Here is a 12,062-nt window from a genome sequence, read left to right as displayed (position 1 = left end):
ACTCAGCTAAAACTGAAATTATATATAATTCCTACTCCATGAGATCCCGTTGAAGACATTGTTAACCAAACTTCTCTGTTGTCTAATTATCTTTCTAAACTTGTGTTCTTTCTTGCCCATCACCGTATCCTAAGAACTCCATTCTGCATAAAGTAGAAAAAAGCCAGCTATCTCCTGTTTAATTGCTTGATGTCTTAGTATATGTGGGTTTCTAAATGGCTTAAAGCCTTGCTCTGTTTAATGAAAAAATAAATTAGGTATAATCTGAAAAGGCTTATAAAGTTCTCTCAGGGGCCGGCCCAGCGGCCGAGTGGTAAGTTCGTGCGCTCCACTTTGGCGGCCTAGGGCTTCGCTGGTTCAGATCCTGGATGTGGACATGGCACCGCTCATCAGGCCCTGCTGAGGCGGCGTCTCACATGCCACAACTAGAGGCACTTATAACCAGAATATACAACTATGTACTGGGGGGCTTTGGGGAGAAAAACAACAACAAAAGAAGAAGACTGGCAACAGATGTTAGCTTAGGGGCCAATCTTTAAAAAAATGTAGTTCTCTCAATTTTCTTATTTGTATTTCTTAATAGCGGGACAACTGGCTGAGTAAGATCTGGAGATGACAGCACTGTGTCAGTCTGAGCATCCTGAGAGTAAGCAATACCTGTGACTGTGTAAGAGATTCTCTCCCATTTTCGGAAGCACACACTCAAGTTTTAGGGGTAAAGGAGCATCAAGTCTGCAATTTACTTTCAAATGGTTCAGAGAAAAAGTGTGTTAATATATACAGAGAAAGGGACATTACAAATGTGTTAAAAAGTTTAATGTTTGGGGAATCTGGGAGAAGAGTACATAGGAATTTTTGCATTATCCTGCAACTTTTTAAAGTCTGAAGTCATGTAACAAAGTTTTAAAAAATCATTTACTAAGGGCAGGGATGCAGAAGCAAGATTAGTACTTCATAAAGACACAAAGGCTCCTGGCAGCCATCTGCAGCGCCCGGACAAGGCTCTCCCAGGGAGAAAGAACCCACAGTGCACACATAGAGAGATTTATTTTAAGGAGTTGGCTCATGTGATTGAGGAGGTCTGAGACCAGAATCTGATGGGGTAGGCCGGCAGGCAAGGAAGAGCTAGCTGCAGCTGGAGTCCAAAGGCAGGCTGCAGGCAGAATTCCTTCTGGCTGGGAGGGCTGGGGGTGGGGATGGGATGTGGGGTGTCAGCCTTTGTTCTCTTTAAGGCCTTCAACTGATTGGAGGCCCACCCACACTATAGAGGCTAATCTGCTTTTACTCAAAGTCCACTGACTTAAATGTTAATCTCATCCAAAAAAACACCTTCACAGAAATATCCAGAACAATATTTGACCAAATATCTGGGCACCATGGCCCAGCCAAATTGATAGAGAAAATTAACCATCACAGCCTGTAAGAGAAGAGGCCAAACTGTCTTCTACAAAAAATCATGGCATGCTCTCTGAGAGGCTTCTTAATCTCACAAAATGATGGCTTCACTGCCGGGAGCCGTGGCTACATCATTTGATCGGCTGTTTGACAGGGTCCAGCCGATTAACGCTGAGCGGTGCAGGGTCGCCCCTTGGTGAAGAATAACCGGCCAGCCCCTCACATAGTTCTGAAACCTGTGCTGCTTCTAATTGCCCTTCATTCCTTTTCCTTTCTTAACCTCCAGTTTTCACTCCTTTGGGTGGCTGCTTGGGAGGCACTACCTCCCGGGAGAATTGAATATAGTAAGACAATGTGACCACCTGCAGGTAACTTTCAAGATATTTTTCAGTTAATTAATGGAGGAGCACACAGTCCCCTTTGAGACAAGCAGAAAGGAATCCTGCCCAGATAAGATGTCGAATTAGGTTTATGGCCTCCATCTGGTTAATGTTTCCTTCTCCCTCCAGTTCTTTGTCTAAGTATATATGCATCGTCCTTCCAAGTTTGCTGGTTAATTGGATGATCAAGAAGTATCTATATATTATTCTTGACCTTCTGCTTTCTGTTAAAATGTTATAGAGGTTTTCTCCTAAAAGCAATAAATAATAAATAATTGATGAGTAGAAGGGCCGAGGGGTGCAGGGATGCCCCTCGGTGAAGAATGGCCGGCCGACACCCCTGATATTTTCTGAATTATATGTATGCTTTCTATCAAGGTTATGTCTATATTTATTTCTAGTTTTTATTCTTGAAGATATATAGTTTAGCTTAGCTTTTCAGCCCTTTACTTTACTAACAAAATGATATTTTCTCCGGGCAGTGTGCTTAAGGGACTGTTAACTCTACAATCTAAAAGACAAAGGAATGCTTTCACCCCCTAAAGGGCACAGGAATGTAAAGATGTTTAATTGCCGGCTGAGAGCGCAAATAGCCCTGGGGATAAGACACCCTGGAGTCGCCTTTTGTTCCCATTAACCATCTACACTAATGGCGTAAATGATTGAGGGAGGCAGGGATGGCTCCCCCGGGATATAACCAGACGGAATGCTGTCCTGTCCTGTCCTGTCCGGAGGCCTGGACCTTCTCTCTTTGATTTAACTTTACCATGAATTACAACAGATGTTTAGGTACCTATCTCTTTTAGCTTAGAGACAACAAACACTAGTTAATTGCGGAGAAGACTACCATTAACCTTATGCTCTATAGAATAGAATGCTAATAAATATTCTTGTGCTCGTTTTTTTACTTCCTTATCTCTCTGAGAATATTTGTAGAGGTATTTCTGTACTAATCCTGAAAAATATAAAAACGACACTTGTGCACAGTAAAGTTGGACTTGCTAACACCAACCCAAGTCTCACGTCCTCTTTATTTTCCCCTCATTGCGCCGACGCCGTCCATCCCTCAGGAACCTGGACTCAGCCGGGGCGGGACTCGGCACTTCACCCTACCTTCCACTTGGCAAGCTGCCAGGGTGATCGGCAACACAGAACATATGCCCATCATCAACTTCTAGCCAGAGAGAATAACTGAGCTATCCACTATCAGGGAAACCTGCCCGCGGGACGCAAGGTCAACTTCAGACAGACAAGTGGACACACATCAGAACAACTGGGTGTGTTAAAAAGATTCCAGGAGCTGGTCCCACCACTGATGAATTAAAACAAAATCCCAGAAGTGGGGGTTGTAGGCAGTCAGGCTACAAAACACTGTTCCAGGTCATTTTCCTTTAACTCTTGGGTCCAGCCAAACCATAAGATGGATTCTATTCATCATGATTATCTTATTAGAAAGACATAAGACAGCATTTTGTGCCCTGTGGTAGAGCTGCTTTTCCTTAATCCATCATTGTGGACATGCTGTGAGCTTAGGGGAAAGAGCCATAGTAAACTGAGTATTTCATCCATAGCAGGGATGCAGCAGGCCAGCTGTCCACATCATAGAGCATCTGCTTTAAAGACCCATGGAAGCAATCTCACACCTGCTCATTCTAGAAGTTCCTGCAGAGAGTCCATGACTCCCATCACTGGGCACGACCTACCACTTGCTCTGGCTGCCAGAACTTATATCAGCATTTTGTGTCCTGACCTTGCACCTGAATTTAACCTTACTGTCCCTCAGCCACTTTCGCTTTGAGGTCTTCTATTAATTTGAGACTTTTGTGTTATATCTCACTTAAGCAGTCTCAAATTCTTTTTGGATAGAGATGGAATATCAATATAAAGTGGGAACATTTTATAAGCAAACACAAAACCATAACATTTTAGAATGATAAGGGACCTCAGAAATGGATTACCTAGCTCAATCCCCCTTAATTTTAATGATGAAAAAACTAAGCCCAAGAAAGGTTAAGAAATCCACCCAAGCCCCAGGTTGCACAGGCTGAAAGGTAAAGCCAGGACTAAAAGGAGCTTGGGCTCCTGCAAGCCATCCCTCACCATCCAGTTCTCTGCTCCTGAGTTTGGAGTAGTGTCCCAACCTTGCCGTCACTTCAGAGAATCCTTGAGCCATCTTCAGAACTAAGTGCTGCCCACTGCCAAGTAAAAACCTCTCAATTTTTTTTTTTTTTTTGGTGAGGGAGATTGTCTCTGAGCTAACATCTGTGCCAATCTTCCTCTATTTGGTATGTGGGATGCCACCACAGCATGGCTAGATGAGTAGTGTGTAGGTCCATACCCAGGATCTGAACCCACAAACAACAGGCCACCAAAGTGGAGTGGTGAACTTAACCACTACACGACCCAGCCAGCCCCCAAACCTCTCAATTTTAGCCAGATTTTTTGACTTGCTGAACTGCCAGACAGGTTACCTTAAAAATCTTCCTTTGAGCACTCGAGTTTCAATTGTTTCAGCTACTACCAAAAACAGAGTTAAAAGAATTATAAAACAACAGGTACAGTATGATGCTATTCTGTGTAATAAAAACAAATGTTCCTACCAGTATAGAAAAAAAGATGGGAGAAGACAAAATTTTTATAGCATTTATAGTGTTATTACTAGGTGGTGAGATTCCACTTAATTTTTTCTTTTGGCTTATCTGTTTTCTAATTTTTCCTCCAATAATCATCAGGACTTGGATAATTGCTGAAAAGACAAAAATAATAAATAAAAGCCTTCTAGTTTATTAAACATAGACCATCAGGCTACCCCAGCCTGAAGTTCAGCATACGAGTCCCCGAGGCCATTCCCAGGGCTTGGGGTGCGGCTCTGCAGGATTTTTATTGGGAGCCCGCCTCCCCTCACAGGTTCTGACCCTCATGGGCTTATTTCTGGTCAATTACAATATACAGCTTTTGCAGAAAAAGAAGATGACAAGCTCATTTTCAACATGAATTAGCCAGACTGAAGCACTTATATTCCAATTTTCCATTTTTAAATGGCCTTCTATCCAGAACAGGCAAACAACCTTCCATTTATAGGCCATGTGGTTTCTTTAAAAGAGAAAGGTTTCTGCCTGTACCCACCACAGTAAACAATCAAAATTCAGACCTCTCACTGAGGATCAGCAAACTTGTTTTGTTAGAGGGATTAATTCTGTTTATGAAAGGACATTTCCACAATCCCTGAGCCCATCACTGGCCTTTTTAGGATCTAAACATACATAAACACTCTAACAGGAACTCTAAGGTGTTGGGGTGTGTCCTGGTCCAGCTCCAGGGAAATGCCCTTGAATGTGCAGTCAAAGCCGCACTCTTGTCGTCTACACCCAGGCAATAAAAATGATGTTGTGGGGGTGGTCCTGGTGGCACAGTGGTTAAGTGTACGTGCTCCACTTTGACAGCCCAGGATTCGCAGGTTTGGATCCTGGGCACAGACCAATATACTATACATCAAGCCATAATGTGGTGGCATCCCACATACAAACTAGAGAAAGACTGGCACAGATGTTAGTTTAGGGACAATCTTCCTCAAGCAAAACGAGGAAGATTGGTACAAGATGTTAGCTCAGGGCCAATCTTCCTCGCCAAAAAAAAAAAAAAAAAAAAGATGTGAATCAGAGCTCTACCATCAGTAAGGAATTCTAGAGGAGCCACTGCCTCTTGGCCAGTTTCCCTGGCAAAGTCATCCCAATTCCTTGTTGTAATAACCTTTTTTAGCCATTTGGTGCCATTTCTCTCTACACTGTCTTGCATACTAAATATGAAAAGGCCAAGTTAATATTCTAACAAATCTGTCCTTTTTACCATCTCTCTAAAAGAATGCCCCAGAAAAAGTTTGGAAAAGCAATCAACATCACTCTTAGTAATCATTAAACATTTCTTAACGCCCCACAAAAATACTCTAAAATACTATCAACAAAGCAACTATCGAGTGCCCAGGTGTAGACTGCAAATCAGATCGTTGAAACTGACTTCAGGACTGCAAGTGTGCCCTTTCCTCACCAATTTTCACTCTTTACCTTAGTACAATAGAAAGGACAAAATTCTCCATGGTCAAGAACAAAAAAGAAACTGGCAGCAGGGGGCTGGCCAAGACTATCATACACCCGTCAAGTGAAAACTGCTAATGATACTGGAGAAACATATTTACTGACTCGGAAAGCTGTTGAAAAAGCTACAGATGTCGATGAATGAAACAGAAAAGCCACAAAACTGTGTATGCAAAATACCTTTTTAAAAATGTGCACGTATATTTAGGAATAGAGAAAGCTCTGAAAGGACATTCATCTATATTCTAATACGGTTAACAGTAACGGATACACGTCACTGATTATTCTTCTGTGCATTCTGTATTTTTCTGGTGTAAACATAAATTTCTGCAAGATGTAAAACGAAGTAATAAGTACTCAATATCCATGAGCTTTACTGTAAGTAAAGTTCTTCAAGGAAGGTGTGGGTACCTCACACACAGAGCCTTCTTGGACGGCGCCTTCTGGGAGCTTCTGCTCCCTCCTGCTTTACAGCCCATCCTCAACAATTTTCTTCTGATCACTGCCTAGCCAAAAAAGGCCTCCCAATTCCTGCAGATGACTGAGCTCGCCCGCTTCCAACACATCAACTGCCCAGGCTCGGTTCCAGTCCCCTTTTCTCCCACTCGCGGCTGCAGACAAACACAGCGGGGCGGGGGGCGGGCACCGACAGCGCAGCCATCACGGAAGCTCACGACTGGCAAGAGCCCGGAAAATTCCGCCAGGGCTCCAGGGCTCGGAAATTCCGAGGAGCGGCGGAGCCCAGAAAGGCCGGGCTCCTCGCGCAAGGGTCCTTCGCGTTCGGCTCCGCACACCCGACTGCCGCGGGGGTAGACGACAGCCCGAATCCGCTCTGCGCCCTGGATGGCCGGGCGCGAATGACCGGGCCGGGCCCCTGCAGGGCGGGTGACCCCGCGGAAGCGCGGTGGGGGAGGCAGGGGCCTCACCCGAGGCGCCGCGGGGGCGGCCGGGGCACCGCGCTCAACACGGACGCTCTGAGCCGGCGCGCGTCCCTCCGGCGAGGGATGCCCGGCGGCCGTCGCCCCGGCCCGCGGCCCAGGCCGGGTCCCGCCTCACCTTGGGGTCGCGCTCGTAGTAGTGCTGCTGCGTGCGGATCCAGCGGCCCACCAGGTGGTCGCGCACGGTGTGCGCCAGCGCGAAGAAGTAGTCGCGGGGCGTGGCCACGTTGCGGTCCTTGACCAGCGTGAAGTGCAGGTGCCGGTTGAAGCTCTTCCGCACCTCGGCCACGTCGCCCAGCCCCGCGATCCCGCGCACACTGATCTGCTTCCGCTTCTCGCTGTCCGTCAGCGGCTTCGCCATCTCGCCAGGCGAAGAGGAGCAAAAGGAGACCGAGGGCAGCGAGGACACGCGGACACCTGGGATGCTGCGGCGGCTGTGGCGCCGGGGACTGCAGCGACGCCGGCTGACACGGACCGCGCCTGCGCGCTGCGCCGGGGCGGGGCCGCCGGGAGGGGCGGGGCCGCGGGAGAGGAGGGGCCGCAGGAGAGGAGGGGCGGGGCCGCGGGAGAGGAGGGGCGGGGCCGCGGGAGGGGAGGGGCCGGGCCGGGGGAAGAGGAGGGGCGGGGCCGCGGGAGGGGAGGGGCGGGGCCGCGGGGAGGGGCTTTAGTCCTTGGACCTAGGCAGTGGCGGCGTCCAGTTTTATAGATGAGAAAGCTGAAGTGACCGCCCAAGAGCTGAGATCTGATCCCAAGTTGGCCGAGACCGGCAGAAGTGGAGGGCGACTGGAGGAGCTGGATGACTCGGGAACGGAAGCGCGAGCTCCTTGATGCCCCTGCCCCAGGGCAGTCAGGGGACAGGACCCTGCCCTCTGGGCTTTTGGGATTTCCGGGTGGCGTCTATCGCCTGCCCAAGGTCACCAACCGCCCTCAACTCGAGTGCCCTGGTGCCGGATGTGGCCGAGGTCTGGTCAACGTCAAGGAACACAGAGTACACGTTGAAAGGCAGCCAGCCACCGACGCCTGGTGCGCCTGGTCTCCTGCGTTGTGGGCTGGGGTGGCTCTCAAAATACCAGTTAAAGTAAAACTTAGTTTATACTGAGAAAGTGCCAACCTGCCTGTGATCCTCAGACTGGGGTGACAGACGCTGCTAGTGAACAGGGGACAGCTTTGCCCAGGGCACACTGTGGCCCTCAAGTGTCGCTACAACCCCTCCCTGAGGGTGCACCACTTCCCTACTCACTGAGAAACCTTGTTCCCTAAGTCAGGGGCCCTCAGACACTTTCCCCTCTAAATTACAGGGGCAAGGATCCGGGTCACTGACAGAGACACAGCCTCCTCCATCCCACCCCTGGTGCAGCTGCAGATGAAGGGTCTCTGGACACAGCTTCCCACATCTGCTTAATGCCGGTGCCCAAGCACACAGGGCCCGGGGCCACTGGCACACAGTCCTGCTTTGCTCTGAGCCTGTGGGAACACTGCTTCATGTCAGTTTCCCCAAACCCCACAGGAACTCTGCCTCTTCCTCTGTTCTCAGGAAGCCCCGCGGTCCCACCGCGTGCCGCTGCCTCACTGCAGTGGGTCAGTAAAGCTAATTTCGTGGGACTGCAGATTTGCTCCTGGTGGTCTAAGTCTGATCGGCTGCAAAAGTTCCCAGTTTACACGGAGGTCAAAATTGCCCACAGATGTCATGACAGTCTAGGTGCAGGAGTTTCCTGGTAGGATACTTCCAAACTTATCTTCTTACCTGGACCCTCTTCCAACTGCAGACTTCTCAAGGGACAATAAATCTGGAATGCTCCCTACACCCCACCTGTTCAGGTACCCACCTGCTCCAGCTCTTGAATTCACTCCTGCACTAGCTACTCCCTCAGGATTTAAGCCAGCAGAGTGGAACTTCAGTCACTAATGGCAGGGCTGTGAGGGTCGCAATAATGCTGCCCAGCTTGGCCAGAGGCTCTGCAGACTGATGCAATGTCTCTGAGAGTTATCTGGAAATTCATGAGAAGAGGCATATAAACTATTGTGGCCTATGACCAGTTGTACCACTCTGGGGTATACATTTCAAGGAAAAATTCAAAAACAAGTTGTACAAGGATGTTTTCTGTTGTGCTGTAGGTTATACTTTAAAACCTGGTAAGGGTTCAACGGCCCAACTGTGGAGCAGGCGGGGCAAGGAATGGGAGAGCTAATGGTCATTGATCCTTACTGTGCTCCATTTGTGCACTAACTCATAACCCCACAAAGAGCCTCCTGTGACCCCCACTTGACTCTGCAGAAGCAGAACCTCAGAGAAGTTAAGACACTTCCCTAAGCTCAAACAGCTAATAAGGGAAACCGCCAAGATTCACCCCCAGGGCCAAGTCCCGTCCCACTGCATGAGCCCGCACAGTTTCTCTAAACTCAAAAATAATGTCATAAACTATTGTGCTCCTAAAGGGAAAGACAATTTTCATAACTAACTAGGAACCTATAAAGGATGATACAATCATGATAAATGAAAAGACAGAAATAAGAAGGATGTGATGCAGAAATTACAGTGATGTTTTTAATTTTATTTCATTTAAATTTAAATTAAATAACCACATGTGGCCACTGTGTTGGAAACACAGGTTCATATCAAAACATAAACACTGGTTATTACTGAATGGCAGAATTATAGGGGAATTATTATTTTCCTTATACTTTTTGCATTTCATTTTTTTCTACAGTATTTCTTTTATAATTAAAATACGTATAAGAAAAACTGGAGGCTGCAGACCATATTAATGGTTGCTGACTTAAGGACTATGTGTTCTCTCTTACTGGAATTGACTTTTAGTTTTTCGTTTGTTACTCCTGTTAAATAAATTTTAAGTCTTTTTATTCATCCTTCATGGCTACACATCCGTTATGAAATTTTCTGTGATCCTCCCACCCAGATGTGATTTCCTCCTCCTGGGCACCCCCATGGCCCTTCCCCTCCACCGTGGCCTCAGTACAGTCTCGAATCTTCCTTCATACCACATGTGGTTGAAGCACGGAGGAGCCTCTTCACCCTTGTGTCCCTCACTTCCCCCGGCCACTAATATCACTGGAACGGATCAATGAGCCCATGCTCATCACAGCCATTTTCAGATAAACAACTTTTAGATAGTTATACGTGGTGTAAAGAAAAGCAGGTTCAGTGGCTAGTCACAGGAGGTACTATTTGAGTTGAGACCAAAAAAATTAATGAGTGAGTGAATCTGGGGAAATAACAGGTGCAAAGGCCCTGAGGTGGGCACCCACCTGGACAGTTCACAGAACAGAAAGTCTACTGTAGGTGGAGCAAAGCGAGCAACTGAAGATACCAGAATACGCTACCCCAAATGCTTCTGTGGCATATGTGTTATCTTGAGCTAAAGGCCTCTGAGGAACACTAGAAGCAGGAAAAGCTCTAAAAACAAGGCACAAGTTTTCCTTTTGCGAAGGAAATTTCCCATAGTAAACATCTTTCCTTCTTCTGACAAGTCTGCCTATAAAGCATTAGTAAACAACCTTTGTTCACCATATTTCTCCTGGTCACGTTCCCATCACTTGCCTCCCCGCCGAGAAGCCACAAACCCTTTGTCCTTCGTTTCAGCCCAAGATGATATATAAACCCAAGTTCCAAACACTCCTTTGAGTTACTCATCTCTGGGTTCTCCCAGGGGTGTGCATGATGCACGTGCTAATAAACTTGTTTGTTTTTCTCTTGTTAATCTGTCTTTGGCCAGTCAAATTTACAGGCCCCAGATGGAGAACTTAAGATGGAGAGAAGTCTTTTCTTCCCCCTCCACGACGAACAGGTGGATTCAGACCTGAGGTGGGGAGCCAAGTCATGGGGCCAGGCCAGCCAGGAAGGGAACCTGGATCTGATCTTCCAACAAAGCCGTGGGGCTTCAGAACAGACAGAAATGGAAAGAAAGTCGGCTCAGATTGGTTCCTCCACGAAGAACTGTTCTAACGGCCTGGGCTCAGCCACGAGTGAGCCAGGTGCACCTGCTCACCGGTCCAGAGAAGGGCGTGGGCAAGTCGAGCTGCCTTGTTACAGACTGACAGGTTCTCTATAGTCTCTTTCTTCTCTTTTGGGGAGACTATGGTAAAAAGTCATTTACTAAGAAGTGATGGATATTGGTCGAGGCTCAGTTACTTTTGTGGTGAGCTATTCTATATGTTGGAGATAATAAATTACATTTAAAGTTCTTTTAAACAGGTATTTAAGACTGTCTGTAGCTAATTCCCTGCTTCAGAAACAGAGATGAAAGATGTCTTGGTCCAGCCCGGTGGTGCAGCAGTTAAGTTCACACACTCTGCTTTGGTGGCCTGGGGTTCACCAGTTCGGATCCTGGGTGTGGACCTATGTACCACTTGTCAAGCCATGCTGTGGCAGGCATCCCACATATAAAGTGGAGGAAGATGGGCATGGATGTTAGCTCAGGGCCAATCTTCCTTGGCAAAAAGAGGAGGATTGGCAGTGGACATTAGCTCAGGGCTAATCTTCCTAAAAAAAAGATGTGTGTGGAATGAAATGCTGTGGGATTTAGAAGAAATAATGGGTGGAAAACAGACATTTTTGGTCTGTTTAAGCTTAGGCTTAAGCTTCTCGAGGATCTGAAGCATGTCTCGTTGGTCATCAGGGTTCAATAAGTATTGGTTAAGTGAGTGCCTCAGAAGCAGCGCCAGCCATGAGACTGCATGTGCCAAGGGTAAGGACTGACTGGGATCCTGGCAACGCCACTGGGTGATCAGTGCTGGCCAAGTAAGTGTTTGCAAATGAACACAGACATGGCCTTTCAGGAGACGGGAGGCAAATAACAAATGCATTATTTTTGAGAGGTCAGTAATTGTAAAGCTCAGTAGAATGAAGCTAGAATGACTGGAATTTGGGCTCTCCTTTTAGTGGGTTAGGTAAACAGATATTCTTAGTGACATTAATGTATTTTAACACATTGATGTTAAAAAAAAATCCTGGAGATCAGAGTGATACTAAAAGGAAATAAAATGGGGGTGGAGAGGAAGGAAGAAAGCTTTTTTCTACAGATGATATGCCAAGTAAATGTAGGAGTGGACAGTGGCTGCAGGGGAACAGGATATTCAGTCAGTCTCAAAGTATCTCCCCACAGATTACCTTATTGATTTTAAGGAGGAAAAGACATTTTACAATGGAGAGAGATGACAGACTGAAGCCTCATGAAGTGATTCAAGCTAGCATCACCAATAAGGGGACAAACTGAGACTTGTGCCTCCTGGTTCAAGGT

General features: G+C 47.0%; 1 protein-coding gene and 1 long non-coding RNA gene across 3 annotated transcripts in view; both read right to left on the bottom strand.

Annotated features, from left to right (window-relative positions):
* PYGB (glycogen phosphorylase B) overlaps positions 1-7,842 on the bottom strand; it is a 57,522-nt gene extending 49,680 nt beyond the window's left edge. The window contains exon 1 of one of the 2 annotated variants that reach the window (XM_023625957.2): positions 6,923-7,842. In XM_023625957.2, coding sequence (XP_023481725.1) covers positions 6,923-7,165 — 243 coding nt within the window. In that variant the 5' untranslated portion in view covers positions 7,166-7,842. The remainder of the gene's footprint in view (positions 1-6,922) is intronic. The other variant, XM_023625958.2, reaches the window with a different exon arrangement.
* On the bottom strand, positions 4,408-6,441 carry LOC138920042 (uncharacterized). Its single transcript, XR_011430652.1, has 2 exons — positions 6,278-6,441; positions 4,408-4,521 (listed from the first exon to the last, which is right to left on the bottom strand). It is a non-coding gene; the product is annotated as an uncharacterized lncRNA (long non-coding RNA).
* Positions 7,843-12,062: the final 4,220 nt, after the last annotated feature.

The sequence above is a fragment of the Equus caballus genome, chromosome 22, assembly GCF_041296265.1.
Source record: "Equus caballus isolate H_3958 breed thoroughbred chromosome 22, TB-T2T, whole genome shotgun sequence".
Lineage (NCBI taxonomy): Eukaryota > Metazoa > Chordata > Mammalia > Perissodactyla > Equidae > Equus > Equus caballus.
The sequence above is the reverse complement of the archived record's forward strand: the minus strand, read 5'-3'. Positions and strand labels throughout refer to the sequence as shown.